The following is a 25,959-nucleotide window of genomic DNA, read 5'->3' on the forward strand; positions in this document are numbered from 1 at the left end:
CTCCCGAGATGTGAAGGCACCTGGAATGTGCTGGGAGCAGCAGGAGATGGCGGGGGAAGGCTTTTCCAGTGAGACAGCCTGTTGTGTGCAGGGACAGAGCTGGGCTACAGACACCCATCAGGGTGGCCCTCTCCTGCAGCTCGCCAAGGCCTAGGGTACCTGGGGGGTACCAGTTTTGTGTTTGTCTTTGGAGAAAGGATGGTAAAAATAATTAAGGAAAACTAAGTTTACAGTCCAAATAGGTGAGTCAAAGGAGGCAGCTCTCCCGTCCACGCTAGCTCCAAGATGGAGGCAGTTGGTGGGTTTGTGGTAGCAGGGTCGTTGTCTGGGGCCAGACCACGGGGACCGGGGCTGTGCCAGCACCTGCTGTGTTTGTGCTGCTGCCACAGCATCGCGAGAGCATCACAGGGGTGGGAGGACGGCTCGGGTGCTTTGGTCAGAGCTAGAGGCTGCTGAAACCCAAGGATCCAGTCTGGCATGGACAAGGAGGGGACGCATGGGTGTAAAAATTTCCAGTCTGGAAAAACGTGCTGTAGGGAAAGCCAGGGCAGTGACATGTGGGTGTTGGAGAAGGGAGGTGTGGGAACAAGGCAGTGGGGTGGGGAGGGGATGATGCCCTGCCCAACAGCAGGAGAAAACGTGCTACGGGAGAGCTGGACCTTTGGGACGTGGCTCCACAAAGGTTAAGGCAACGAGGAGAATTGCCGCACCCCATGGAGAAGTGTTTCTGGGACATGTGCCCACAGGGGATGGTGTTAGTTTGGGGAGCCTCGGGGGTTACAGCAGCCTCCCCCAAGCTGCGTTGCCTGCGTCACCACCCCACTGACACCAGCCTTGACCCACAGGGGCTGGGCTGGGCAGGACAGGACAGGACAAGGTCCTCTTCTTGGAGCGTTGCTGTTTCCATTGCTGGTGGTTCTCTGCAGCTGGAGTTGGCCCGTGGTCACGCAGGGATCAAGGACAGACGGAGTCTCCTGGCTGGCCAGAGTACATGGAAGCTGAATTCATGTTTTACAGTGCTCTGAAGATGCACACACGTTTATATATGCATATATAATACATATACAAGTGATTTATTGTGGCTTGCCCTTTATCTCTATAATCCATAATTCAGGTTTTAGGGAGCATGTGCATCTTTTTTTAATCGTCACTAAATCGAGCCCTCTTAGATTTATACTTGCTACATGTGCAGTTCCCCAGCAAAGGTGAACGCAGTAGATCTAATCTGTCTGGGCAACAGTGGACATTTGCTATAATGCCCTGTGTTAAATGGTTTGTACTCATGGAGAACATGGCATAGTGCAGAGGTGTAATGTAAAGTAAATAAGCAGTGATCTAAATGTGCAAGAGCAGGGGGTTGCTGAAAGGGGAAGTGCTGGGGCGGAAGGAATTTAGTAGGAAAAAATCAAGTGTTGGTCTTGTGAATGGTCTTTAGTGTTTTCTCTAGTGTCCTTGGCATGAGAAGCACACTCTTGAACTTTACTGATGATATAAAGTCGGTACTTAGGAGGACTGGAAATACTAGGGAGAATTTGAAGGACAGGAAAACTAGAAATAATAGAAAACAGTAAGCAACCTGTATTTAAAAGATAACAACAAAAGTTTTTGCTATGAGTTCATAGTTGCTTTATCTGTTAGAAACAATAGAGGAAAATGTTTGGGAATATTAATGAGATGACGGCCAGTGTCTGTTGTGACGTGAAGGCAAGCACTAACATGGTTGTACAACATCCCGTAAGACCTTATTTAAAATACTATGCACTGTTCATCATTACAAATGCTCAGAAAAAGATGAACAGAAGCTAGAGCAGAGGAGGGCTGCCGGTAGGGCTACGAGACACAGGGGTGACCATCCTGGGATCAGGCCTCCTTGTGCCCGGACACTGTCCCCAGTGACAGTGGATAGTGCATATGCAGGGGAAAGTCACAAGACAGACCAAATGCCCAGGAGTGACTCCCACGACATACTTGCCCCTAACTGGTGAGCAGCAGTCAGTGGGCTCCCTGAAACAGAGGCTGCCTATGGATTATAATTTTCATTAACCAGCGGTGGATTGTCCTTCATGAACTTGTCTAAATCCCTTTTTGAAGTTCTCTCTGCTATTTGCATTCATAACATCCTGCGACACAGTCCCTTAGCTGAGCAAAACGGTGTTTCCTTCTTGTGTTAATCTCCCCGTCCCTGCCATAGGGTTAACTAATACAAAGGCACTGGAAAATATGCTTGTTTATCCTATGGAATTGGAAACATAGGTGGGATTAAGCATCAGGAAAGGCCAAAATTAACAGAAATGACAGACAATATTGGTACAGGTACAAGCTGGTATAATTTTTCCATATGTCAATTGCATCTGGAAAGTAAAAAGTGACTGTTGGAGCTGCAAGGGAAGTCCTTCCAGTAGAAGCACTTTGAGTCAGGTGTTATCTTCTGAGTCCTCCCCGAGTTAGATTTGGTATCTTTTGTACTTAATGGCTCTCAGTGAAGAGGTTTCTGCCTTCAGTTTGTTCTGTGGCTTTTTAAGCTCATGTAAACTTTACTTTCCACAACAGCAGGCAGGGGAGAATTTTACAGCTTCCTTACCCGTATGTAAGTACCTCCTTTTCTCTAGTGTGGACTGACGTTCTCCCTGCTTTGTTTTACACCGTCCAGTTCCTGCACTGGGAGAGCCTGTGAACAGCAGATCCCTATTGATCTTCTCAGTCCCACCCCTGGTTTCAGAGGTCTCTGCCATGCCCCCCCCGTTTTCTCCTCCTAGGCTGAGGATGCTTTGGTTATGAATCATAGAATGACAGAATGGTTTGTGTTGGAAGGGACATTTAAAGTTCATCTAGTCCAACCCCCCTGCAATGAGCAGGGACATCTTCAACCAGATCGGATTGCTCCTTGTGCGGAAGCCATCATAGACCTTTGCTCATCCCAGTCACAGTTCCTTGGCCTCTTCCAGATCTGCGACACCCTTTTGGAGGCAAGAGACCAGAACTGCAGAGATTCACAAGGACCGGTTGACTCTTCCCAGTAATTCCTGTTTGTCCACCTGTACAGTAGTCTTCATCTTTCAATAGACTCTCAATTTGGCCAGCAGAGGTAGCAGGTCTAATGGTGTGCCATTTCTCCCCTAGATACTTTTCAAAAGATTGCTGGCCCATTTGCCATGTTCTGGTGCTGAAAGCAGATTTGAAGAACAGGTTACTCACCAACGTTGGTAGTTGAGCTGTTTCAAACCTGAGTTCCTGATGATTTCTTGCTGCCTCTTTGCTGATTTGTGATTCTGTTGACTCCTGTCAGGGCTGAGGCAGAGTCTCTGATACACCATCAGTCAGGAAGAGATCCAGCGTGGGGTTGTCACCAGTTTCTGTCCAATCTCCTGAAAATATAGATGGCAATTTTCATTTTGTTTTTCTACTATGGCTTTATTCTCTCTGAGCACTTCTTTTATACCTTGGTTATCTATTGGTCTTTTAAGTCCCTGACAGGCTTTCTGTTCTCGATGTTTCTGAAAAATGACTTACTAGTTTTTTAGGCTTTCTGCACGTTATTCTTCCAATTCCATTTTCATCTTTTTTTTTTCCTTTTCCCCCATTTAACAAAATAATGCATGATCTGTTCTGTTTTTTTCTCATTTAAATACAATTTCATATTTTTGACTGGCATTCCTTACTTCATATAACCTTACTTAGTCAGCTATTCTTTAGTCTTGCTGGCTTCCTTTAGGTCTTTCCGAAGTCCTTGACAGGTAGTATATGTCTGAGCTTCCAATAAGCTGTCTTGAAATAGTCTCCAGGACACCAGCAAAGGCTTTACTTTTAATGGTCCTTTTTAGTTTCTTATTACCAAAATCAATTTTTATGAATTTTGAAGTCCCTGTGTTTCAAACTGAGCATAATGGCAGTTGATTTATTGGCTTCCATTGCTTTGGCAAGATTACGAACCTAGCTATATTGGGGTCACTGTTAAATAATGATTCTTAATTAATAAGATTATGAGCTATAGCATGCTCACTGGTCAGTGCAAGGTCAGGAATGCATTTTCCTGCGGTCAATTCCCTGCCTGGCTGCTCCGCTGGCTATGCCTAAAAATTTAATTTTGCTGTTGTGCCCTGACATGGTGTTTGCTCAGTTTGTGCAGAATTAACTGGCGTATCTTGTTCCCCTGGCGTTCGCTGACCTCTCTGGTCTCTGGCAGATTACACTCAGTATCACCATGCCACCTGGGTGGCCTGGAGCGTAGTCCTAACCAGGTATGTCTCCTGCTGGAGCGTCAACCCAGGGCAAATCTACCTTCTTTGTTGACACAGTTAACTTGTTAATCTGATTTAGCTCTAAGCCATTTTTGCAATGCCACACCTCCTCCCCTGTCAGTGCCCACTCTGCCTTTCCCAAATGCTTTGTGTTATGCTTTCCTACTGTGTCTTTCCTCCACGGAGTTTCCAGTGCATCTATTGTATCAATATTTTTATTAAAACTAGGCATTCTGCTTCTCCTGTCTTATTTCTTGTACTTCCAGCTCCTGTACAGAGGAACGTAGGCATTAGTTTGGGGTTTCTGTTTTTTCATTCTGTTTGTGCAACTGCTCTTCACGGTTTTATATCTGACTTTTGCCAGCTCTGTCCTATCTTTTTATGGCTTCACCCCTACAGCATGAGTCATCCCAAAGCAGGTGCTTTTCTGCATATGCTGGCTTTCCTATGCCTTTAGCTAAAAGCTCTCCTATAACCTTGTTAATGTTAAATCCCAGCAGCTTGCTTCCACCGTGGTTTAGAAGTAGTATGCCTCTCCTGCACGGGTATCCTATTTTCAGACTTCCCCAGTTCCTAATTGGTACTCATCCTTCCTCTTTTTTACACCATTTTCTTAGTCATGCAGTGGGATTTTACCTCCTTGCTTCTCTATCTGGCTTCTGCATGTTACTGAGGGTATTTCAGAAAACATTAACAGGCAGGTCTTGATCTTCAACTCCCTGAAAGTTGCCTTCCAGCTGCTCTCTCCCACCCCTCCCCATTTCACAGACCCAGGGCCCTCAAACACAGGACCCTCCCCGGCATGTCCAGACCATCCCATGAGGTCTGCAATCTTACCAGGTGGGATGTTAGTCAGCAGGCAGTCTACTAGTGTTTCACAGACCTGGTCGTCTCTCTGCTTGATAACCAGATCAACTGCTCCATAATTTGCCTTGTCTGGCAGCATTTCCCCCTTGTCATGCTTTAAACCCAGCTGGTAACTAAGTACCATGCAGCTGCTCACTCACTGCCCCCTCCCCCCCACCAGTGGGATGGGGGAGAGAATCAGAAGGAAGATGGTAAAACTCGTGAGTTGAAATAAGAACAGTTTAATAGAACAGAAAGGAAGAAACTAATAATGAGAAGAACAACAGTAATAAAATGACAATAGTAATAATAAAAGGATTGGCATATACAAAACAAGTGATGCACAATGCAATTGGTCACCAATCACCAACCAATGCCTGGTTAGTTCCCGAGCAGCGATCTCCCCCCGCAGGCCAACTCCCCCCAGTTTATATACTGGGCATGACGTCACATGGTAAGGAATATCCCTTTGGCCACTTTGGGTCAGCTGTCCTGGCTGTGTCCCCTCCCAACTTCTTGTGCCCCTCCAGCCTTCTTGCTGGCTGGGCAGGAGAAGCTGAAAAATCCTTGACTTAGTCTAAATACTACTTAGCAACAACTGAAAACATTGGTGTGTTATCCACATTGCTCTCATACTAAATCCAAAGCATAATGCTATACCAACAACTAGAAAGAAAGTTAATTCTATCTTAGCCGAGACCAGGACACCCCTTCTTGAGCTTTATTCTTTTCTACCATGACATTTGCCCCTCTCTTCAGCAGCACCAAGTCTGAAGTCAGAGGGGAGATGGCTCCATGGAGTGGGACTTCAGCTCTTCTCTCCTCACTCTTTAGCCGTGTCTGGGCCTCCACGTTAGCCAGATCTGCTTACTGTGATTCAGTGACGGGCCTTAACTGCTTACTCAGCATCTTAGGTCTCTGCAGGGGTTCACTTTTTTCAGCTGTCGTGTTGTCTTTGCTTTTGCGAACTTGCATGCTCATATCCTGTGCCTTTCACACCTCCATGCAAAGCCCCAAATCATGTGCACAGCTTGTCGTCAGTCATCCTTATGGCATAAGTTTTAGGGTTAGACTTTCCAGACTCGGAGATATTAAGAGCAGTCGTGCAGCGCTCCATAGTAAACTCACCCTGTGTGACTTCAGCAGCTCTAATCAAGTGGCTCGTCTGCAAGATGAAGTTAGTGCTAAACAAGCTGAGGAGTGCTTTGCAGCACAGAAGCCAGTTTGCACCCGGTGAGGATGCTCCTCCTCGGGAGCTGCATAGGTCTCCTGACAGCCCGTCTGCGTGGGGAGCAAGTGCTCACGGCCTGGTGCACCGCAGTTCATATTTACGCTTACTGTAATTCTATGCAGATAAAACCCTTGGAGTGTTCTTTGGCTGTTGCTGAGTTGGAAACAGCTATGATTATTTTAGTAAATAAAGCAGGGTGAGAGCACAGTCTGACCGGTGTGGCTGTGGTCGTGTTCCCAGGCAGGGCCAGCACTGTGTGGGGTGATGGGGCTGGGGACCGGCTGCACCCAGTCACTCTGCGGTGAGGGGAGACATGTGGATGTGAGCCAATGTCTGCTGCGTGTCTTCAGGGCCAGGGCACAGGTCTTGCCTGTTTTGTGCTGTGGGGTCCCGCTGGTGGTGTTTGTGCTCATGGAGTTGTTCTGCGCCACCATCTCTCCTCCCGCAAATGTGAAACCTCAAGGTGCAATGAGTTTTATTTTGAAAAGGCAGCCTCTCCATCTGAAGCTACGGATGCCATAAGATCCACTCGGCTGAGGGAATTGTCATCCTTGCATGCTTTGCCCCTCTGTGGGGTCATTTGCCACCCACTGCTGATGGGGTGACTCCTGAGGGTGAGGTGGTGTTAGGACTCTGTGAGAGAGACACAGTACGAGAATTACTTGCTCTGTTGTTCACATATAACGTTTTCCATAGTTACTTTGAGAGACATAATTGTCTTCAATTTGTGAACGATACCTGGCTCCTAACGGTCGCAACCCCTGACTGGGGACCTGACATCGAAACGAGCTACAGAGTGTGACTCGGGAGACTGCATGGTAGCGGGTGCCTGGGAGCCCCATGGGTCCCTTGCAGGAGCCGCTCAGCCGCCGGCCTGTCCGTCAGCGTAGCTGGGGGCCTTGAGGGCCAGGGCAGGGCTGCTCTGCCAGGTGGACGGAGTCTGTTGCACCCTCCGCAGTCTTGCCGGGACCTCCCTGGCTGTCCGGGCGCAGGAGAGTCAGGGTACGCCTGCAGAGAGCACCTCCTCTTGCTGCTCCAAAAGCAGAGGAAAACAGCGCAAGGCATTCGCAGAAATCACGTACGTGTCTGGGAAGTGGATTGGCACGTTAGCCCAAACACACTTTTTCTGAGAGTTGTGAGTCTAACCCCTGTCCGGAGAAATGTGCCTTGCTGTAGGTACGACACTGCTCAAGCAGAGCTGTAGCAACAGCCCCGCTCCTCTTTGGCTGCCTTCATCGTCGTGGGAACCAGCTAAGCGCCTGGCACATCTCCCAGGCAAAGAGGGGACGCGTACCTGGGATGAGGCACTCGCTCTCTGTTACAGATGGAGCCATGCAGGAGAAGGTCACGGAGACGAAGGAAAGGAAAGGATCATGCATCCACCAAGGGCTATCATGGATGTGGCTTTCTGAAGTGTATTATCAGTTTTGTGAATCCTCACATGCTGAAGTGGTGGCTGCTAGATCTTTTGATACCTTCTGCCAAGGCAAGCCCATTCAGAATTCAGTTTCGGTCTTCCCTGAATATGTTCTTCCATCTTCTCTTGGTTTGTGCCTTTGAGATGTCCTCTAAAACTGACCTGAGTGTGTCTGGTCTGTGACATCTGCCTCGTAGGAGAGAGCTTGGTCTCCCACCTTGCTGCTGTGTGCTGCTTCTCAAGCTGCAAGTCCAGAGTCCTCCGAGGGGAAAAAAGTCTGAGACAGTCTTTATTCTGCCATTTAACTCTCAGCCAGTGTCTCATGTTCCAGCGCCTTCACCAAGTGGGACCTTGTACCTTGGCTTCTTAAAACATCCCATCCTTCTCTCCTGAGCATGCTCACGAGTCGTCTCAAGTGTGCTAACAGCTGTCCTGCGGAACTTCGGGCCATTGACAAAATGTAGTAACTGCAATGCTGAAGGCTTGATTTTAGCTTGCTGGAACTATTTTCGCTGCTATTTTAACAAGTGTACAATTTATAAGTAATATATTTCCTGGGCACTGTCAGTGTGCTCTGCCAGAAGGACTGTGAGATGCGATCGATCTCAGCCTTGCAGCAGTTGGCCGTTCCGGGGGTCCCAAATGGTCCTGCTGGTGCCGGTACTGCCCAGCACAGCATCAGCAGCACGGGAGGGCTGGTGGCAGCGGCTCCTGTCGCCCCCACCCCGTCCTTGGTGTTATGCTGCATGGAGGTGGCTTCAGAATCCCTCTACCACTGTTTGGGGATACCTGGCTTAGGTCATCTTCCAGGCTTTAGTGGAATATTTTAAGGTTATGGGACAAACCCGCAGGCCTACCTAGAGAGTAGTTTCCATTCAAAGGAGCAGCCCCTGTAAGGATGGTGAAATTACTTCAGTGCGGTAGAGTCAGGCTCAAGTAAGTGCTTTGAATGTGCCATACCTGCTCTTTGCTGTGCAAGAGCTAAATATGGTCATATGTACTGCATGCTTTATGCAAAGTTGGTCTAACTGAGTAGAATTAAAGCATCGATAATGTGAAATAAAGCAGATCTGGCTTTATTATTCCCCTAGACTGATGTATAGAGAGATTAAATATCAAGGAAAAAGATTTTCTACAAGTATGAGAAGTTATTAGTAAAAGGATCACAATTTTTTGTAGACAGAACCATTGCAGAGCGAAAAAGCTACCCTTCGGGGACTTGATCATATAGTTTATCCTGCAGGTTTGTTATCCTAGATCCAAGCTGTGTCATTTTAAATGAAAGGGGTCGTTGCTGTGTTTGCTACGTATTCCCAAGCAGTCATTCCCCTGTTTTTTCTGGGGTGATGCTTGCATACTTGCAGTCCCAAGTCGTGCTGCTGCATTATCCTGGGGGTGAAATGTGTTGTACAGTCTGTGCTGACACCTCGAGTACTTCTGCTGTTGAGCCGGGTGTTTGCTGAGCAGGGCCAGTAAGAAATGGGCCACACCACCCGCTGTCCTACAGGGGACCTGTTCATGGTGATCCCTCTCCAATGCTTCTTGTCAGTACCTTTGGTAGATCTCAGCTGGTCAGGGTTAGTGGTGGAAACCTCAGTGTTGTTTTCTGCACTCCCGCTCTGAGCACCAAGAGATGAGGGACACCCCAGTGGGTCCAGTGAGTCCATTTCCAGTGCCATTGGGTCCCATTTCCACCTGCTGCAGCCATTTTTGTTGGCAAGCCTTGTCTTTGCATCATTTTGCCAGAAGCTGAAGCTTCTGATCCTAACAACGGTTGGAGTACCAGGCAAACGCTGGGGCTGAAGTCAGGTCCCATGTGAAGTCACTCTGCTGCTCCAGTGAGCTCTGGATGCCTCGTGCCTGATGCCACCACATCTGCAAGAACTGTGTCACTGCTTGGATCCTGATTCAGACTTGGTGGTGGCAAAATATTTCTGGTGATGAGGTAGACAGTATGCCCCTTCCCAGGTGTCTTGTCTGCTAGAGGCGTCACAACAAGCCGCTCTGCCCAGGCATATGACTCATGCATGCTCCCGTTTTTAAGAAATACAGATGTGGAGTAAATGGGAATCAATTACACTTCCTACACAAAGAATCCCCTTGATTTGGCATCTGACACAGACATATCCTTCCTTCCAAGGGAACAAAATTGAAAATTAATTTGAGTTCCAGAGAAATTTCAGTTATGAATACTCTTCCTCAGCAGTGACTGTCCTTGGCTGTGTCACACACCTGAGTCCCTGCAGCACCGGCTACTGAGAGTCTGCCAGTGCCAGAGGGCCCCTTCCTGAGTGGACCCTCCCAGGGCAGCGCCGGTGTGGCTGGGCTGTGCCTGGGAGCTGGTCCCCATGGAGGGAGCTGCTGCTGTGGAGAAGGACCCCCTTTGCCCCGGCACCCTGCAGCCACTGCAATGAAATAAGCTGCTGACCTGAGCCGCAGCCCCGAGAGCGGGGCTTTGCTTTGCTAGAGCTTGGACACGCCAGTCCCAAATCTTATGTACAAGGAGGCATCTGTGTTTGCATGTCTGGGAACAAAGAAGAAGGGCTGATTTAACTGCTGAGTGCCGAGGACCTGTGGCTCCAGAGGCTGGGATATTTATCGCAAGCTTCACCCTGTTGCTCTGTCTCTCAGGCAGAGGCAGTGACTGGGTACGGGGTGAGGTGCATGAGTGGTCTCCAGGACATCGGTGACAAACTGGCTCCCTCTGGTCTGGGGGTATCTGAAAACAGATCTATTTTCAACACGGCATAGGGTAAAATGCCTGAATTCCTGCTCTGGGGCTCAAACAGACAGAAAGTTTTATTCATGTCCAGCTGAGGAGTACATCTCCTCTATGTTATTCCTCATTTTGCTTTATCCAAACAGTAATATAGAAAATAAAACAAGGAAAAAGAAAACAAAAATTATTTCCATACATCAAGCAGGGCCGTGGTTGTTTCCAGATCTCTCATCTTTCTGGAGATCCGTGCTGGCAGCTGCAGACATGGTCTCAGTGGGCCTGGCATGCTCATGGTGCCTCCTCATCACCTCTGCTGGCTTGGGCTGCGTCTCCAGCAGATCCAGCCCTCCTTGCTGGAGGTGCAGCGTGTCGTGGAGAAACATCCATAGCACCATGAATTCAGGTAAAAAATTCTTCAGGACTGAGTGTCTTACAGTGTTACAGAAGACAAAACATTGGTATTCCCAAACTGCCAGTCCTTTGAGAAGAAATCTCTTCCTTTGTGCCACACAGGTCAGCAGCTGTCTTTGATCAGTCTTTGGGCAATGGCAGTTTTAGTAAAAGAGCAATTACTAACGGAAGATCTGGATCCAAGTGACGTGCAAACCACAAGGAGATGGCCGCAGCCACCCTGGAGGTCCTCTGGAGGCCATGTCCCAGGCTGGAGCTGGTTTTCACATTTCAAAACCAAGAGGGTTTGGCCCCAGCTTTCTTGGCAAAGTGCTTCACAGTCCAAGTTTCAAAGCTGCTCTTTTCTAAACAGAGCCAATGCCTGAGAAGGGACTTTGCTGTCAGGGGCTGGGACGTTTCAGGGATGCACTCAGCCAGGCACTGCTCAGCTTGGTACCTCTGCTGTCTTCTCTGGTGCCACAGCCCCACTCGCTGCCGCAGATGCTCCCTCCAGCACCTCCTGCTCTCCTGGTGCCGCAGTAATGGCAGCGGCTCCTCTCTCAGTAGTACAAGGAGAGGAAAATGAGCGCTACAGACCAGCCAAGAGACAATACTCTGCACGCTCTGCCAATGCAGTGGGAATTTTGTGCAAAGTTGCTGTCTTCTCTGCATCTGAGGTGCGTCCCGTGTCCTCTCACAGCAAGGGCTTCTTCTGAGGTTTGGGTCCAGAGGTGGTGTGGTTGCTGTGTGCCTGACCTTGCACACTGCACCGAGTGACAGCTGCCTTTCCTCCCTCTGGGGATATTCTAAACTGTGTTTTGGCAGTGTGGGATATGCTTCTGTGCAAGTCCCCGTTCTTTGGCCTTATTTTAATCCTTTAACAGTTCCAAGCAGTTCCAGTAACTTCTGGACGCAACCATGGCTGTCTCCCAGCCACTGTTCCTATGATTAAGGAAGTATGTGGGCAGAATGAGTGAATATCATTTGGTCAAATTATTTAAATTCACCATTGAGAGAAGAGTTGGAAAGTAACTTACAGCTACTGTCACAAAGGCAGAAAATGACTGCTAGAGTCCACGGGATCTGTGAGGGAGGGATCCATTAGGAAACTATGGATTTCCATCCCCAAGGACAGAGAGGGTAATGATCTATGGGCATTAGTCCAGGCAAGCCATGGCATCAGCCTAACAGAGCTCAGAGTAACGATGGTCGTGTTTGGAATAGAAATACTGGTGTCTTTGTGCTGATTCTTGAAACAAACCTACAAGAGTTGGGATATTTAGCTTGACAAAGGCAGTTTCAGGATCATCTTTGCTGGTTTCTCAGAGGTGTAGTGAGCTACATGCCTCTGGCCAAAGGGTGTGCAAGAAGGGTGCCTTAGGTTGAAGAATCTGGTAAACGCACAAAGGAGAACTTCTAAGTGGGCTAAGAAGGCTGTTCTTGGGTGAGTTGGCCAAGAGGTGCCATCATTTTCCTAAGGGAGGAAAAGCTAATGTAATTCAAGGAGTTAGCTGCAGGCTTCTGATTAATAAAAGAATAAAAACGGTAATGAGTTAAGCAAATAAAGAATCTGCAAAAGAAGTCCTCTGCATTGCTGAATTGTAAATCTGTAGATCTTTGCTGGCGTGTGCACACACTCATCCTGGCGTTCTTGATGCACTGGGATGGGTTTGGGAAAGCTCGCTGTGTGCAGCCTGTTCATTACGTCCATAATGTATGGCATGTTCAAAGAGGTAGCAGTACAGAAGTATGTAGGCACTGCAACAACCAGCACTGTGGTACCAAATTTGACATGCATGGCAAAACATGTGGGATCTAGTTGCCCACTGAGGTGTCCAGGCTCATGCAGTGCATGAGGTGGTTGAGAGTCTGTGAAGGTGGGAGCAGAGGGCTGCACTATGCCACTGCAAGAGGGAACATCCTGATTACTTCAGCCTCCCTGCAACTGCCTTGCTGCAAACTGGTTACTCCTCCCATGACCTGGCAGTCTGGGCCCTGGCCCCTGGCCCCTTCCTGGGCTGATGTACCGGTCCTTACTGGTAAGGAGGGTAAGAGGATGGGGGTGCCATGTCCCCCTCTTTTATCCAGTAGCTCAGTGGCTTTGATGGAGAAATTGGATGGTTTAATAAACTCTTGGTAAAAAGCACAGCGTGCAACTCCTATCACGTCTGTTGTGTTTGGTGGGAATTGTCAGGGCTCGCTAAGGGTTTGGATGTCCTAGCAAGTCAGGGGAAGGAGCAGTAGCTGGTGACACCGGAGCAGCTCAGGTGCTGTGCACATGGTCAAGGCTGAGATATCCTGAGCAGCACTTCAGGAGTCTGGGGACGTTACTGATGATGCTGGAGAAACACTGCAGGTTTCGATCTCTCAATATGTGATAGTAGCTGAATAATTTTCAGGACCAACGTTTTGGACTACAGTCTCAAAGTCTCTACTCACTCTCCTTGTGGTTCTTGCTCCAGATGCCTGTACCATCTAAATGGTTTTCCCAAGGTAATTTTAGTGAAGGCAGGAGGTGTCAAGGTTTGGTTTGCAGAGTCAGAAATTGTTTACCAGTTGTGCTGCAGTAACCAGATCTATCTCAGTCTTTGAGTCTTTGTCATGGTGCTCTGTGGAGCTGCCTGGGCACCTGGGGAGGACCTTCTAGAAAAGGTCCTTCTAGACCTCTTGGTCTGCTCAGTGTCTAGCCATGTACGGGGAGGTGGTGATGTGAACGGTTGTTTATGAGGAGCGGAATGTGTACCCTAAAACCAGTTGCACACAGCAGATGCTGAATGCCATGTGTAGGGCACTGGGTTTTGACTGAGACACACATAAGGACTTAGGAACCAAAATGTTAAAGGTTTCGTAGCCGTAGGCTTGGCAAATTATTTCCTGCTTTACAAAGTAGCTCCTGCCTTCTGCATGGCATGGGTTCCTCTACCTCTACGAGCTGCAAAGCCACAGACCTTCTGGGATAGGAAGGTTCATGGTGCTTAAAGTAGGGAGGGTCTGGTGAATAATCTCCTGTCATTCCTGGGTAACACTGACCAGGAGATACTGCTGAAATGATTCTTCTTTTTCTTTTTTTTCATAGAGCAAAATTTTTGAAATAGCTTGTCTTGATCAGCAGCAGCTTGCAAGGATCTATCTGGACCTTTGCCTCCATCCCCCAGTGAGGTGTGGGGTTTGGTAATCCTCATGCAGCTCCCTTCAGTTACTATCTACCATAAACTTGTCATGCGCCTTTAGCAGAACTAGGCTTTCTCTCACCTTTGTGAAGAGCATCTGCCAGAGAGTGAGGTGCATGTTAATTCACAGTAGTTGCCTGTTCCTGCATTTTCTAGGCTTACCAGACAGGTTGTCCAAATTCCTAAGGACTGATCTTGCAGGAGAGGCAGGATTAGAGGCATAATTTTCAGAAATCCTGTTAACCTCTTTATCAACTGATAAAACTGTATTTTGTCTTTTCGGTAGGACTTCTTAAGATCTGATGGAGCTACCCAGTGATAGAAAACACTTTTAGCTGTCAGGGTGGAGAGGCACAAATTCAACAACCACTGGGGATGTCTCGCTGGCTGGGATGCACACGGAGTGCTTTAAAGAGTGAATCAGTATCTGTGATTATATAACGGGAGACAAAACTTTTAATTAATTGTCTCTCTCGGGTTTCCAGTTCCGCTCCATCTTCTCCAGATGCGTTTGTAAGGCTGTAGCCACAGCCAGGCGGAGGTGTCTATTCTTCAGGGGAGGTAGTTCAACTTCCAGATGAATCATTGCAGTAAGGCGTAGGTCCCTGCCCGGAGAGGAGGGTGCCTGCAGGACCTCTCCCAGCTGCCACTTTGGCCAGCTCTCGCAGCCATTATCAGTGTGTCCTTGGTGGCAGACTCTCACGCCAGGTTTCTGAAGCATCTTGTAGGTCACAACTGCTGGTGCTGTTTGGCCGCATGCTCCTCTTCTGAGGATTTTCATGTTTGGTCGCTGGCCGCATGGCTGACGTCGTCCTGTGCTGCGTTTCCCTCGTGCGGTGCAGCCGCTGCGCTGCGGTGGGAGGAGCAGCCCCGCCAAGCTGCCGCTGCTCCCGGCGGATGCCACGATCTGACCAAGGGCTCCGTGGCTCCTGCTTTACGTCGTTGCTCAGGCCCCCGTGCTAATTAGCTGGAGTGCTGGTCTGGTGGCTGTCTGAGGAGGAGCAAGGAAGGCAAGTGACTCCTGTTATCCCGTTGCCTCCCTTTTCCCGAACACCGTGAATCTGCCACTAATTGGCTCTCATTAGCAGGTGACTGTGCTATTCTCATTTAGTAGTGCAGAGATGATCTGAGACCAGAAGTTTCTCAGCAGACTGAACAGCAAGCTAAATGAGCCATGCTCTAGGAACAGAAAGGAATAAAATCGTTTTGTGCAAGAGCCCTAGCAGTCGGCCCCAGAATATCAGCCCAGGTCTGCCTCGTTATCCAGCTTGGGGGGCACGTGAGGGGAGAGGGTGGGGGTCCTGCTCTGCTTCTGTGGCTGGTGGGAGCCCCAGCGATGAGGCATAAAGCTCTCAATGCCAGAAACTGCCTCCTGAATTTTGGACAGAACCCGTGTCTTTTGGTCGTTATATCAGGTCTGACCCAGGTGATACCACAGGCAGAGCGTCTCTGAAGATTTCTTGCATTTCTGAATTCAAGGTCACTCCCAAAATAGCTAATTGACAGCCAAGGGAAATTCCCATTACCCCAAATATATGCTGGGGGGCACCCAGCTGGAAAACAGCTTTGCAGAGAAGGCCCTGGATGTCCTGGCTGACACTAAGTTGAACATGAGCCAGCAACATGCCCTGGCCACAAAGGCAGCAAATGGTATCCTGGGCTGTGTTAGGCAAAGCATCTCCAGCAGGTTGAGGGGGGTGATCTCTTCCCTCTGCTCAGCACTGGTGAGGGCACAGCTGGAGTGCTGGGTCCAGTTCTAGGCTCCTGAGTACAGGAGACACATGGACATACTGGAGAGAGTCCAGTGAAGGGCCACAAAGATGATAAAGGGACTGGAGCATCTCTCCTATGAGGAAAGGCTGAGAGGGCTGGGACTCCTTAGCCCAGAGAAGAGAAGGCTCAGGGGTGATCTCATCAATGAGTATAAATACCTGAAGGAAGAGCGTAAAGAAGACGGAGCCAGGCTCTTTTCAGTGGTGCCCAGTGACGGGACCAGAGCCAACAGGCACAAACTGAAACACAGGAGGTTCCCTCTGAACATCAGGAAACACTTTGTCCACTGTGAGGGTGACTGACCACTGGCACAGGTTGCCCAGAGAGGTTGTGGAGTCTCTCTCCTTGGAGACATTCAAAAGCCATATGGACATGGTTCTGGGCGGCTGGCTCTGGGTGGTCCTGCTTGAGCAGAGGGTTGGACGGGATGACCTCCAGAGGTCCCTGCCAGCCTCAACCATTCTGTTAGATTCTGTGAATCTGGGATAGTTTTAGAAGTGACGAAGCTGCTATTTTCTTGCTGGAGCTGAAATCGTTTCCATCAAACCCAGTCTATTTATGTATCTGTCAGCCACGCTTGTAGTAACAATTTGAAACTCCAAAAGCAAAAGCGTTTCTTCCAAAGGACACATAGTAAGTGCCTTAATCAAGAAGCAGTGTTTGGTTGTCAGTCAAATTCTGTCTAATGGTACCAAGTTATAAGGACCTGGTGGACTTTATAATACTGCTTGTGTGATAGTAAAATCTCTCTTACCTAAACACCGAAGAGTGCAACTCACAAAGGAGATGACTACAGCTCTCACTACTGGACAAAGCTGAAAGACCTGCGGCAGGGCATGCATCGTGCGCTTCGTCCCACCAAGCATTGGGTACAGATGTCTCCAGAAAGGTTCCTACAGAGAAACTGTCTCCAGGTACTCCGTGGGTGCAGAACTGTATGTGTGAGAGCACATAAATGTTCTCAGAGCAAGAGGAGAAGTTTACAAATACTTCCTTCTATGGCTGAAGTGAAAGGCAACTCCAGCACCAGAGACAACTCTAAAAAACAAAAAGAAAAAGCATGCTTTTGGGATTGGTGCCTTGCGGACAAGAACAATTTAACAGTCATAGAGTCACTAGGGAAGGTTAACAGGTTAACTGCGAAGCCGCCAAATACATTTCATTTCTGAAGGGTTCAGTTTATAGCACGCTTTGAAACAGTAGGAAGTTCTCCCATGCAAAAAACCTTTCTGTGTCCTAAAGCAACAAAAAATCTGATATTCAGCTCTCAAGGGGGAAAAAAAATCAGGATCTGTAATAGATACTTTCATGATAATGTGCAAGACACCTTAATATGTTCACTGCTTCCCAGATGTATGCTGAAATGTGGTAAGACAAAGCTTGAGTTATTCCCACAGCTCCGGCACAGCCTCGTTGGCTCGGGTCTGCCACATCCCCATGTCCTACCTTCACAGCCCGTGCTGTGCAGCAGCAAGCGCTGCAGCACCCACAGATCATCGGCCGTGCTCTCCAAAAACCGGTGTGCCTTCACCTCGCACTGCGGGTGCTCTGCTGGGACGGTGGTGGGCAGGAATTCCCCAAAGAAGGGAGGAGGAGGAGGGCTGTTGAAACCTGAAACAAGAATCCTTCAGCCAGAGCTCACCTGACAAAAAGTGATTCTCTTCTGATCAGCCTCTTGAGAGCACATAAAAATTAAAACAACTGTCCTGGGTATTTGAGACTGCTTGATGTGTTTGAAGTAATTGCAGAGACTGTTACGGTCTGTTAATTCGCTTGTGGTGATTTGAACCTACCACCGGCCTGTGGAAGGGAACTCTGTCTTCCCTCAGAAATGACTGTGGCTTGTTGAGGGGATTATTCTAAGTGTCTGATCTCGTGAGGAAGCTCTTCCATACTGGGACCCCACATGCTTTCTGATGGAGGCACCCTGTCAGATGGTCAGGTCTCCATCACCGTCTCCAGACAATATCGTGTCTGGACGCTCCCAGGGGCTAAAATATCTGTAAGAAGTACGAGACATGGAGTCACACATCAAATCCATCTCAAATAGTTATTTTCAACAGGCAGAGCAAGCGTGAGACCTCAGAAATTTTATACAGAGGCATGCCGTCAGGTTTTTGTACTGACGCCTAGGCTTACAGCAGTGTTTCCTGAGCGCTCGTTTATCTGCAGGAGAACCAAACCGGAGCACCCAGACTGCAAGCAGCACCTCTGCAGGACCTGACCAGGAGGAACACTGGGTGCAGGCTGCTTGGGCTCCTCCTGGCTCCAGGCGAAGCATCCGAAGAAATCCGATTTCAGCTCGCTGGCTTCCAGAGGAGGTTGCTGGCTGTAGAGGCAGCAGGTGACATTAGGGGGACGAGTCCTCCATCTGCTCTTGAGGCTCATTCAAACCAGACATGTCCCTCTTTCCGGGGTGCTTTAGTTGAACGATACCTACTGCTGGGCTGATGTACCCAACGTCATTCTCCGGTCGCTGCAGTGAAATCTGATGTGCAGTTCGAACAGACGATTTTCAGGTAAACGCCTGCCATAAGGAGAAAAGCCCTGTGATCACCAAGGGCAGGATCTCTGTGCAGAAAAAGAAAGGGCTGCTGCTCTTTCGCAGTGACTACATTTTGTTTGAGCTGCCCCCACTTCGCCCCCCCCCGGGGAGCGGTCTCCTCTGGTGCCCAGGCATCTCTTGGCCACCGCATCCTGCCCGTGTGTCTCGAGGAGGAGGAGGATGTGGGCATTGCGCGTGGCAAAATCACGATTATACACTGGGGACATAAAGAAGCTCCTTAGTTGCTTAATAAACACTGCTGCGGTAGTGTTTGTTTTATTCATAATATACAAGGCATCCTGGCTGCTGTTCAGAAATAAGTTATGGATCCAGCAGCGATTAGCTACAGCTTAAGTAGGCGTTACAAAGGATGAAACCTGCTCCTTCAGGCCTCAAGGTGCCTTATGGCGCAGGGTGATAAAGTAGGTGAAGAAACACATTGTCAGTTCACGTGGAAACATGCCAAGAGATACTCCGCTCTTGACTGATAGAAAACATAAACCCCATTCCAGGCAGTTTTTCTCACATTTTCCAGTTGCGAATATAGGTAAAAATGTTCCCAGAGTAGAGCCTGAAACTGCAGCAGCTGCACGACTGACACAGGTCTCTATCAAGCGAGCATTAACATGAAATATGATTAAACTAATTAAGATCCTTTAATTGAAATTGAGCCTGCCAAAAGAGCCCAAACAAAAATGGTGGTATTCTTTGAAATTATTACAAAACTTATTATAAATGTACCTCTGATATAATAGATGTAGGTTTCTGAGACATTGTGACTTAATAACTCCTTAACGATTAAAAAATGAGCGTGCTACAAAATCAATATGGCAGATACAAACTGGATTGCAAGCCACATGATTAATGCTTCCCCAGTGCAACGGCTCAAGAGGAGCCATGGAGACTTTGGGCTGCTCTTTCGATCTTCATGTCACTGGCGCAAGGACCAGCTCTTGGTCCAGCAGCAGTATTTTCAAAAATCACATGAAAGACGACGCAAAGTTGTTGTTGATAAAATGCACGGGCGATGGTGCATAAACCCGCTGCAATCCTGCCGGAGGGTGCCAAGGTGCAGGATCAGCGGTGGAGCTGCGGGTTCCTCGGTAGCTGGGGTCGCTGCACGTCGGCAGCACGGTTGTTTGAGAACAGCGTTGGTGCCACAGCAAGGGGAGGGTAGGCTTGAAGTCAGTAGCTTGGAGAGGCGAAACGGCTGGAGCAGGATCCTGCTCGCTGACAGGTCTGTGTGGGCCCCCATTGCGGTCAGCGGTGCCGGAGGGGGCTCACGGCCCCAGCGCTGCGGCGATGCTGCGCCGGCAACCTGGCCGCCCCGCTTGTGTACGCACACGCGCGTGCAAAGCCCGAGGCGCGAGTGCCCAGCCCTGCGGGCTGAGCGTCCCCAGGCTGGCGTGAGCGGGCGGCAGAGTGCAGAGCTGCAGTGTCGGCGAGGCGCGCTGCGCTGAGCAGATATTTCTGCGAGCTGTCTGCAATAGCTACATTTTCTGCCTGCTTCTCGTGACTGTTTCTAAAAACATAAAGGGGCCTTTTAGAGATCTGAGCTGGTCTTTAGTATCTCTGCATTGACTAAAAATGATACTGGAGTGACATTTAGAAGTATTATAAGGAAAGGGTAGCTATTTATTTCTTATTAAGTGTTTTTTCCCTTGATGGGCTATAACTTAGCGCAGCAGTGAAGCAGCAGGCTTCTGGGCTGAGGCTGGCAGGTTACCTGGCGCACATCCCCGGCGTGACAGTGCCTTCTACTGAAGCTTTGCGCCTGCGGGTGGCAAGTTTGACAGGAGGATTTGGGCAACCCGCTGATGCCAAGGCGGGAAGCCGTGCCTCTCGTGCCGGGCCGTTTGCTTCGGTGTTGGGTCGCCATTGCCGGTCTCTGTGCAGCGGGCGTCCGCCGGCAGTGCTCCAAGACGGCGGCCGTGCTGCTGGGGGAAGCTCAGACTGTCCCAGGCCAAGGGACGCCATCCTCTCTCCTGGCTGCGCCCCACTTTCCGAGGAGCCGTGTACCCCTTTGGGTTACGGCCATTTCTGGGGGCGCGCGTTCGGGACGGCCTTTCTTGACGCAGCAGCCGTTCCCCGCTGCTCGCAGCACCAGCAGCAGGAGGGTCTGCGGGAGCAGCCCCCGCTGCACCGCCGTGCCCCTGACCCTCCCGCGGGCCCGGGGGGCAGCAGGAGGGTGGGTGGGGGCAGCCCCGTAGGGGCTACGGAAACGCGGCCCCACGGACCTGGGGGACGTGGGGTGAGGATGTACGCTAGTGAGGGGCTGCTAGTGCAGATCGCGGCGGCAGGGCTGCCACTGCGGGGCAAAGGGGCTGCAAGCACGGAGCTGGGGGGGGGGTGCTGCAAACAGGGCGCTGCAGAGGCGGCAGGAGGGACCCGCCCGCTGGAGCGGCAGCGGGAGCCGGGGCGCTGCCCGCGAGGCTGCGGCCAGCCCCGAAGCGCCGCCGTGTGCGAGGGGCGGCGAGCGGGGGGACTGCGGTGCGCGGCGCCGGCAGGTCGGGGGGTGCGGAGGGGACCCCCCGCCCCCGGCACTGCCCCCGTGCAGAGGGCACGGCTCTGTGTGCGTGTGCGTGTGTGTGTCCGTCCCCGCCCCGGGAGCGGGAGCTGGGCACCCCCGCGCATCCTCCCGCCCCCGAACTGCTGCCCCCCTCCCCGGCACTGCCCCCCCCCCCCGCACACTGCCTCGCCGGGCACTGCCGTCCCCCGTCCGCCCCCCCCCCCCGCCCCGCACACTCCCGTACCCTGCCCCTCGGGAACTCCCCCCTTCCCGAGCTGCCCACCCCCCCCCGGCACTGCCCCTCCAACCTGTCCCCCCGCCCCCCCCCCCGGCACTGCCCCTCCAACCCGCCCCCGGAGCCGCCCCCCGGCACTGCCCCCCGCTCCCCCGGCCCGGGGCAGTGCGGCGCCGGCGGCCGCCAGGGGGCGGCTCGGTGCGCGGCCCCCAGCCCCGCGGCGGCGGCGGCGGGCCGGGGCGGCGGCGGCGGCGGGGGCGGCGGCCGGGGGCGGGAGGCGGCTCGGCCGGCGCCGTCCCCGCCCGCAGGGGGAGGAGCCGCCGGCGGCGGCACCTGCCCCGGGCCATGGTGCGCGCGGCGGCGGCGCGGCGCCGGAGGGAGCGGAGCGCCGCGCGGGGCGGGCGGCGCCGCGCCATGGAGCCGGCGGCGGGCGGCGGCCCCCCAGCCGCAGCCGGTGCCCGCGCCCGCGCGGCGCCGCGGCGGCCGGGGCTGCGCTGAGCCCCGCGCCCCCCGCGGCCGCGCCGGCCCGCCCCGCCATGGCGCAGCCCGCGGGCCGCGGCGGGCCGAGCCGCGAGCTGCCGGGCATCAGCACCGTAACCTACGTCTTCGTTTACAGCCCCGGCGGCCCGGCGGGCCCCCCCGGCCCCGGCGCCGAGCCCGCGCCGCACGCCGCGCCCGCCCCGCTGCGCGGGCCCAAGCGGAAGCTGTACAGCGCCGTGCCCGGCCGCAAGTTCATCGTGGTGAAGAGCTACGCGCCGCAGGGCGAGGGCGAGATCCAGCTCAACCGGGGCGAAGCCGTCAAGGGTGAGTGCGGGCGGGGGCCGGGGCGCGGGGTCGGGCGGGTCGGGGTGGGGCTCCGGGCTGCGGCGCGGGGGGGTCCCGCGCCCGCCACGGGCTGGGGGCCGGCAGCACCGGTTGCCCCGTCTGTGGCCGTGGGGTCCCGGTCTGCGAGTGGGGCTGCAGGGCCCTAGCCCGGCTGCGGGGCAGCAGAGCCGTGGGGTCCCCGGTCAGCTCCAGCCCCGGAGTCCCTCGGTCAGGCCCTGGGGGCACGGGGCCGCCGGCCTCAGGCCAGCCTTGGGTGCAGGTCCCTCAGTCAGGACACGGGGTGCTGGTCAGGCCCTGGGGCTGCCCGGTCAGGCCCCAGGTGCGGGGCCGTGGCTCTTCAGCGTGGCCCTGGGGCTCTGGTCGTGCAGTCGGGCCCTGGGTCCTCGGTCCCACCCTGCGACACAGGGCTGTGGGCACCGAACTCTGCTGGGACCCTCGGGAGAAGCGGGCGCCTCTCTGAACCCTCTTCTCCAGCCCGGGGTTGACCGTGCGTCCTGTGCGCTGCCCCTGCCTCGTGCCCTGCCATGGGCTGTCTGCAAGGCTCCCAGTTGCCAGCCCACTGGCTGAGAGCGGCGAGGGGGAGCGGGGCAAGGAAGCGCTTCCGAAACAAAGCTCCCAGCCACACACACTGAGGAGCCATGGTGATGCACAGCTGACAGGGAGATGAGAGGCTTAGAGGGATAATGGCATTGCCCGTTATATTGGGCAGACTTCTTGAAAGACATACAAACCCTGCGGTAGGTCGTAAGTCAGCTTCCAGCAGACAGGGATGAGAAAAGGCTTCCTCTGCAAGTGGGCTAATTCTGTAGTTTTTCGCAGAAAGTTTAAGGATCTTCTTTTCATCTTCCTGCCTCCACTTTTTTTGCTGATGCCTCTTACAGTGCGGGCTGGAGCAGTCGCTAATCTGACTAGTTGTGCTAGCTGTAATGTGGATCTGAGCTTGGGAGTAGGAGACAGGGCTTGCTGTTCCATGCTCTGAACTGCTGCTTCAAAAGCACATTAGACCTTTAAGTCCTGCGCTGTGGATGCTGAAAACCTCCCTTGGAGGTGGCAGTCCAAGCAGACCTGCTGTTGCCCCCACCAAGGCAATTTTGTCCTCTGAGTGAAGGAGGAGGAGATAGACGTGAAGTGCCTGTGACTTGGCTCACATGCCAGATGGTGAGGCTCTCTGCAGTGGGGTAGCTGGAGTTGACGGGTGTCTGATGTGTGGAGCTACCCTTTGTGTGGTCACGGGGTAAAGGTGTTTGTTTCCAGGAGGCTGGAAGGAATCAACAGATGGACAGGGCTTTGGGGTCAGAAGTGCTTTTCCCATCTCTTGTCTTTACCCACTTACCCAGTGTTTTCTGTCACACCCTTCTGTATCTTCTCATGCATTTGCATTAAGTAGGTGGTCCTGTTGCCATTCCTTAGTAATTGCAACAGAATCCTTAATTCACGTATTCACCTGTAATTGTTTGCATATCTTCTTCATGTGATCTCCAGAGAGAAAGCAAGTTGTGGGAAGTACGGTGGGGAGGACTATGATGGGCAATGGCTCCTCGGAGCTGGAGGCACTCTCAGCTGGCTTTCTTAACGTGTGGCTGAGAAGGCTTAATAAGAGTTAAAAGAGAATCACTTCAGTGACTCGCTTATGAAAGATCTCCAGGCGGTGTAGATGGGCAGTGCGCAGTTATTTACTGCTTTTGAGATGCTGATTAATTTTTGTGAGGATAGGAATATTGACAGTTATTGGATAGGGTGCCCTGGGGTTGCGGACAGGTAGAGTGATGGGGATAAATGGAAACCAGCAGTCTGAGCAGAACTGCTGCGGCTGGTGCTTTGTCATGTTTGGTGGACTCGTGACACCTTTGGAAACGGGGTGATCTTCAGTTGGTGCGAAGAACTCTCTCACACCCGGCTTGTGGGAAATAGAAGCTGGCATAAGTGAAGGTCCCTGACTGAGCTAGAGCTAGTGCTGGATTTTGGCTTTGAGCTAACAGGGGTTCCAGGGTGCCTGCAAATGGGCAGCAGCGGTGAGAGGCGTTGGGAGAGTGTGGTTTGAGAGGACGCCTGGCCATGGGCAGCTGTTTTGTCAGCCTGGGGGACTTCAGATCAGGGTCCTGAAAAGGATGTACCAGCTGGGTGGGGACTAACTGAGCTGCCTAGGAATTGAAGTGTTGGGGGGTGGAGGGTCCTGGAGGGAGAAAGGTGGCAGTTGGAGGAAGCACTGACGTGTGGTGGATATGAGCAGAAGAGCTGTTTGTGGAAGGATGGGAGCTGATTTGGGGAGTGGTGTCAAAGAGTTGCTGGAGGTAGTTGCCTGATGAGATGAGCTGCGTTTGGGGAGATGTGCAAGGGCGAAAGCCCCTGCATGGAGGAAGCTCTCTGAGAGTGTGATGCTGAGGGAGAAACCTGTCTGAAGATGCAAGTCTGAGAGAGGAGCTGTCTACAGGCAGGAGTGTGCTGTGGGAAGGAACCCCCACAGGGAGGGCAGCGCTGAGCAGGCGGAGGCTGGGGACAGGAGATCACTGGCGTGGAAGCTGTGGTAGGGCTGGTGTCTCATCTTAAGATGTGTTAGTGAGGGCACTTGACAGCCATCCCTGTGATGCAGTGAAAGTCAGTGATTTCAGACAACTGGGACTGCAAGCAGTTACTGTCAGAGAGGAGAATGGCAAAACATCTGGCAGTTTTTATCTTGAGAATTGCAGAGAAGATGAAGAGTTTGAGGTGGAGTAACATGAGCACCTCTGTAGTGTGTGTAAGCCATGCAAGGGTTTGTGTATGGCCCTGTTTGAAGCGTGACTGTGTTACGAAGCAAATGCTGCTCGTTGGTGTGCTGTCTTGAGAGAAAGTTGAGGATTGTTGAACATTCACCCAGGGTTACATTCGGAGGTGGCGTTCCTTGTTAAAAGCAAATGGACTCCTGCGAAAGATTCTGCTGAATGCTGATGTTAAGCGAAGGTCTTGCATACTGGATTTGGTGGAGCGAGAGATGCACTGAGCCTTGCTTCGTGTGATGGATTTCCTCAGGGCTTTTCAGTAGGAGTTAGTTTGGTTTCAAGAGCACGGTGAAAGTTAAGGGTGTCTATCTTGACTGTATACTGTCCTGGTAGCTGTTGGATGACAAAAGGCAATAATCAATACAGTTATTTCGTTTGTAAGATAGCTAAAGCAGAGGAGAGTCTGCCCTTGATCTGCTTGTTCCTGATAATGAGAAATGAAATGAGATGTGAGCGCCCCAAGCAAAGGGAGAACCAGTAGTCACCAGCACTGAAATCACAAGGTCACAGGGAGAAATGGTTCATAGGCGAGGCACAAGGAGGGTTGAATCTCCAGCCTGGAAACAAGGTAGAAATTAGGAACACTATGAACGTGCTGCTTTTGGAACCTCATTTCTTTGCACTTTGTGCTTAGGAGGAGTTGTTCTTCAGCAACTGTTACCATGTGCATCCAACACTAGGTTTTCCTCTCTAGTGTGGTTCCTTATTGACATTCCGTACTGCAGTATCTAAGCTAACCCTCTGTGAAATAAATGGCAAACTGAATTTCTGTTGGTGGTGGTTACGGTTTTGTTGAATTATTGTAGCAGTTCTCGTTTGTGCTGGAGGTTGTTTAGATAGAGGAGATTCTTTTACTTGTGAATAAGGTTGTTATTGCACAGAGAATATAGTTTTTGTTAGTGGAAGGTTTTACAGTTTCTGTTTGATGATCGGCCAGCTAGTTTCCTCTGGACTTTCTTTATCCAGCCAGAAACATTTAAGAGAGGCTGCTCATGCAGAGTTCGCTGTGGGCTGTAGGATCCCTGCTGCCCTGCGGGAAGGTTGCTGTTCTGGTGGTTAGATGCAGGTGGTTAGTGTCAGAGCCATTAATAACTTGGAAGGTTAAGCCAAAGCTTTAAACTTCACCGTCAAACTATCTGTGCCCATGGTGATCTAGAGCAAAGGGGTGACAAACAGCTGCCAACTCACTAGACTGCAGCTCCAGCATTACTCTCATTCCCAGCACTGGAAGAACAGAGTTGGAGAAGGAGTTCTGTGATCAGTGAGTTGAGTCCTTGGCCCTGTGTGGCTCTACAATCACCT

General features: G+C 51.5%; 1 protein-coding gene across 19 annotated transcripts in view; it reads left to right on the forward strand.

Annotated features, from left to right (window-relative positions):
* Nucleotides 1-25,959, forward strand: part of SHANK3 (SH3 and multiple ankyrin repeat domains 3) — a 396,403-nt gene that overhangs the window by 170,837 nt on the left and 199,607 nt on the right. For all 19 annotated transcript variants that reach the window (XR_011327682.1, XM_069801392.1, XM_069801393.1 and 16 more), the window contains one exon: nt 21,690-21,877. Coding sequence is in view for 18 of the 19 variants with exons in the window: in XM_069801392.1 (XP_069657493.1) it covers nt 21,690-21,877 (188 nt within the window). In the remaining variant the exon portion in view is untranslated. The remainder of the gene's footprint in view (nt 1-21,689; nt 21,878-25,959) is intronic.

The sequence above is a fragment of the Haliaeetus albicilla genome, chromosome 14 (assembly GCF_947461875.1).
Source record: "Haliaeetus albicilla chromosome 14, bHalAlb1.1, whole genome shotgun sequence".
Classification (NCBI taxonomy): Eukaryota; Metazoa; Chordata; class Aves; order Accipitriformes; family Accipitridae; genus Haliaeetus; species Haliaeetus albicilla.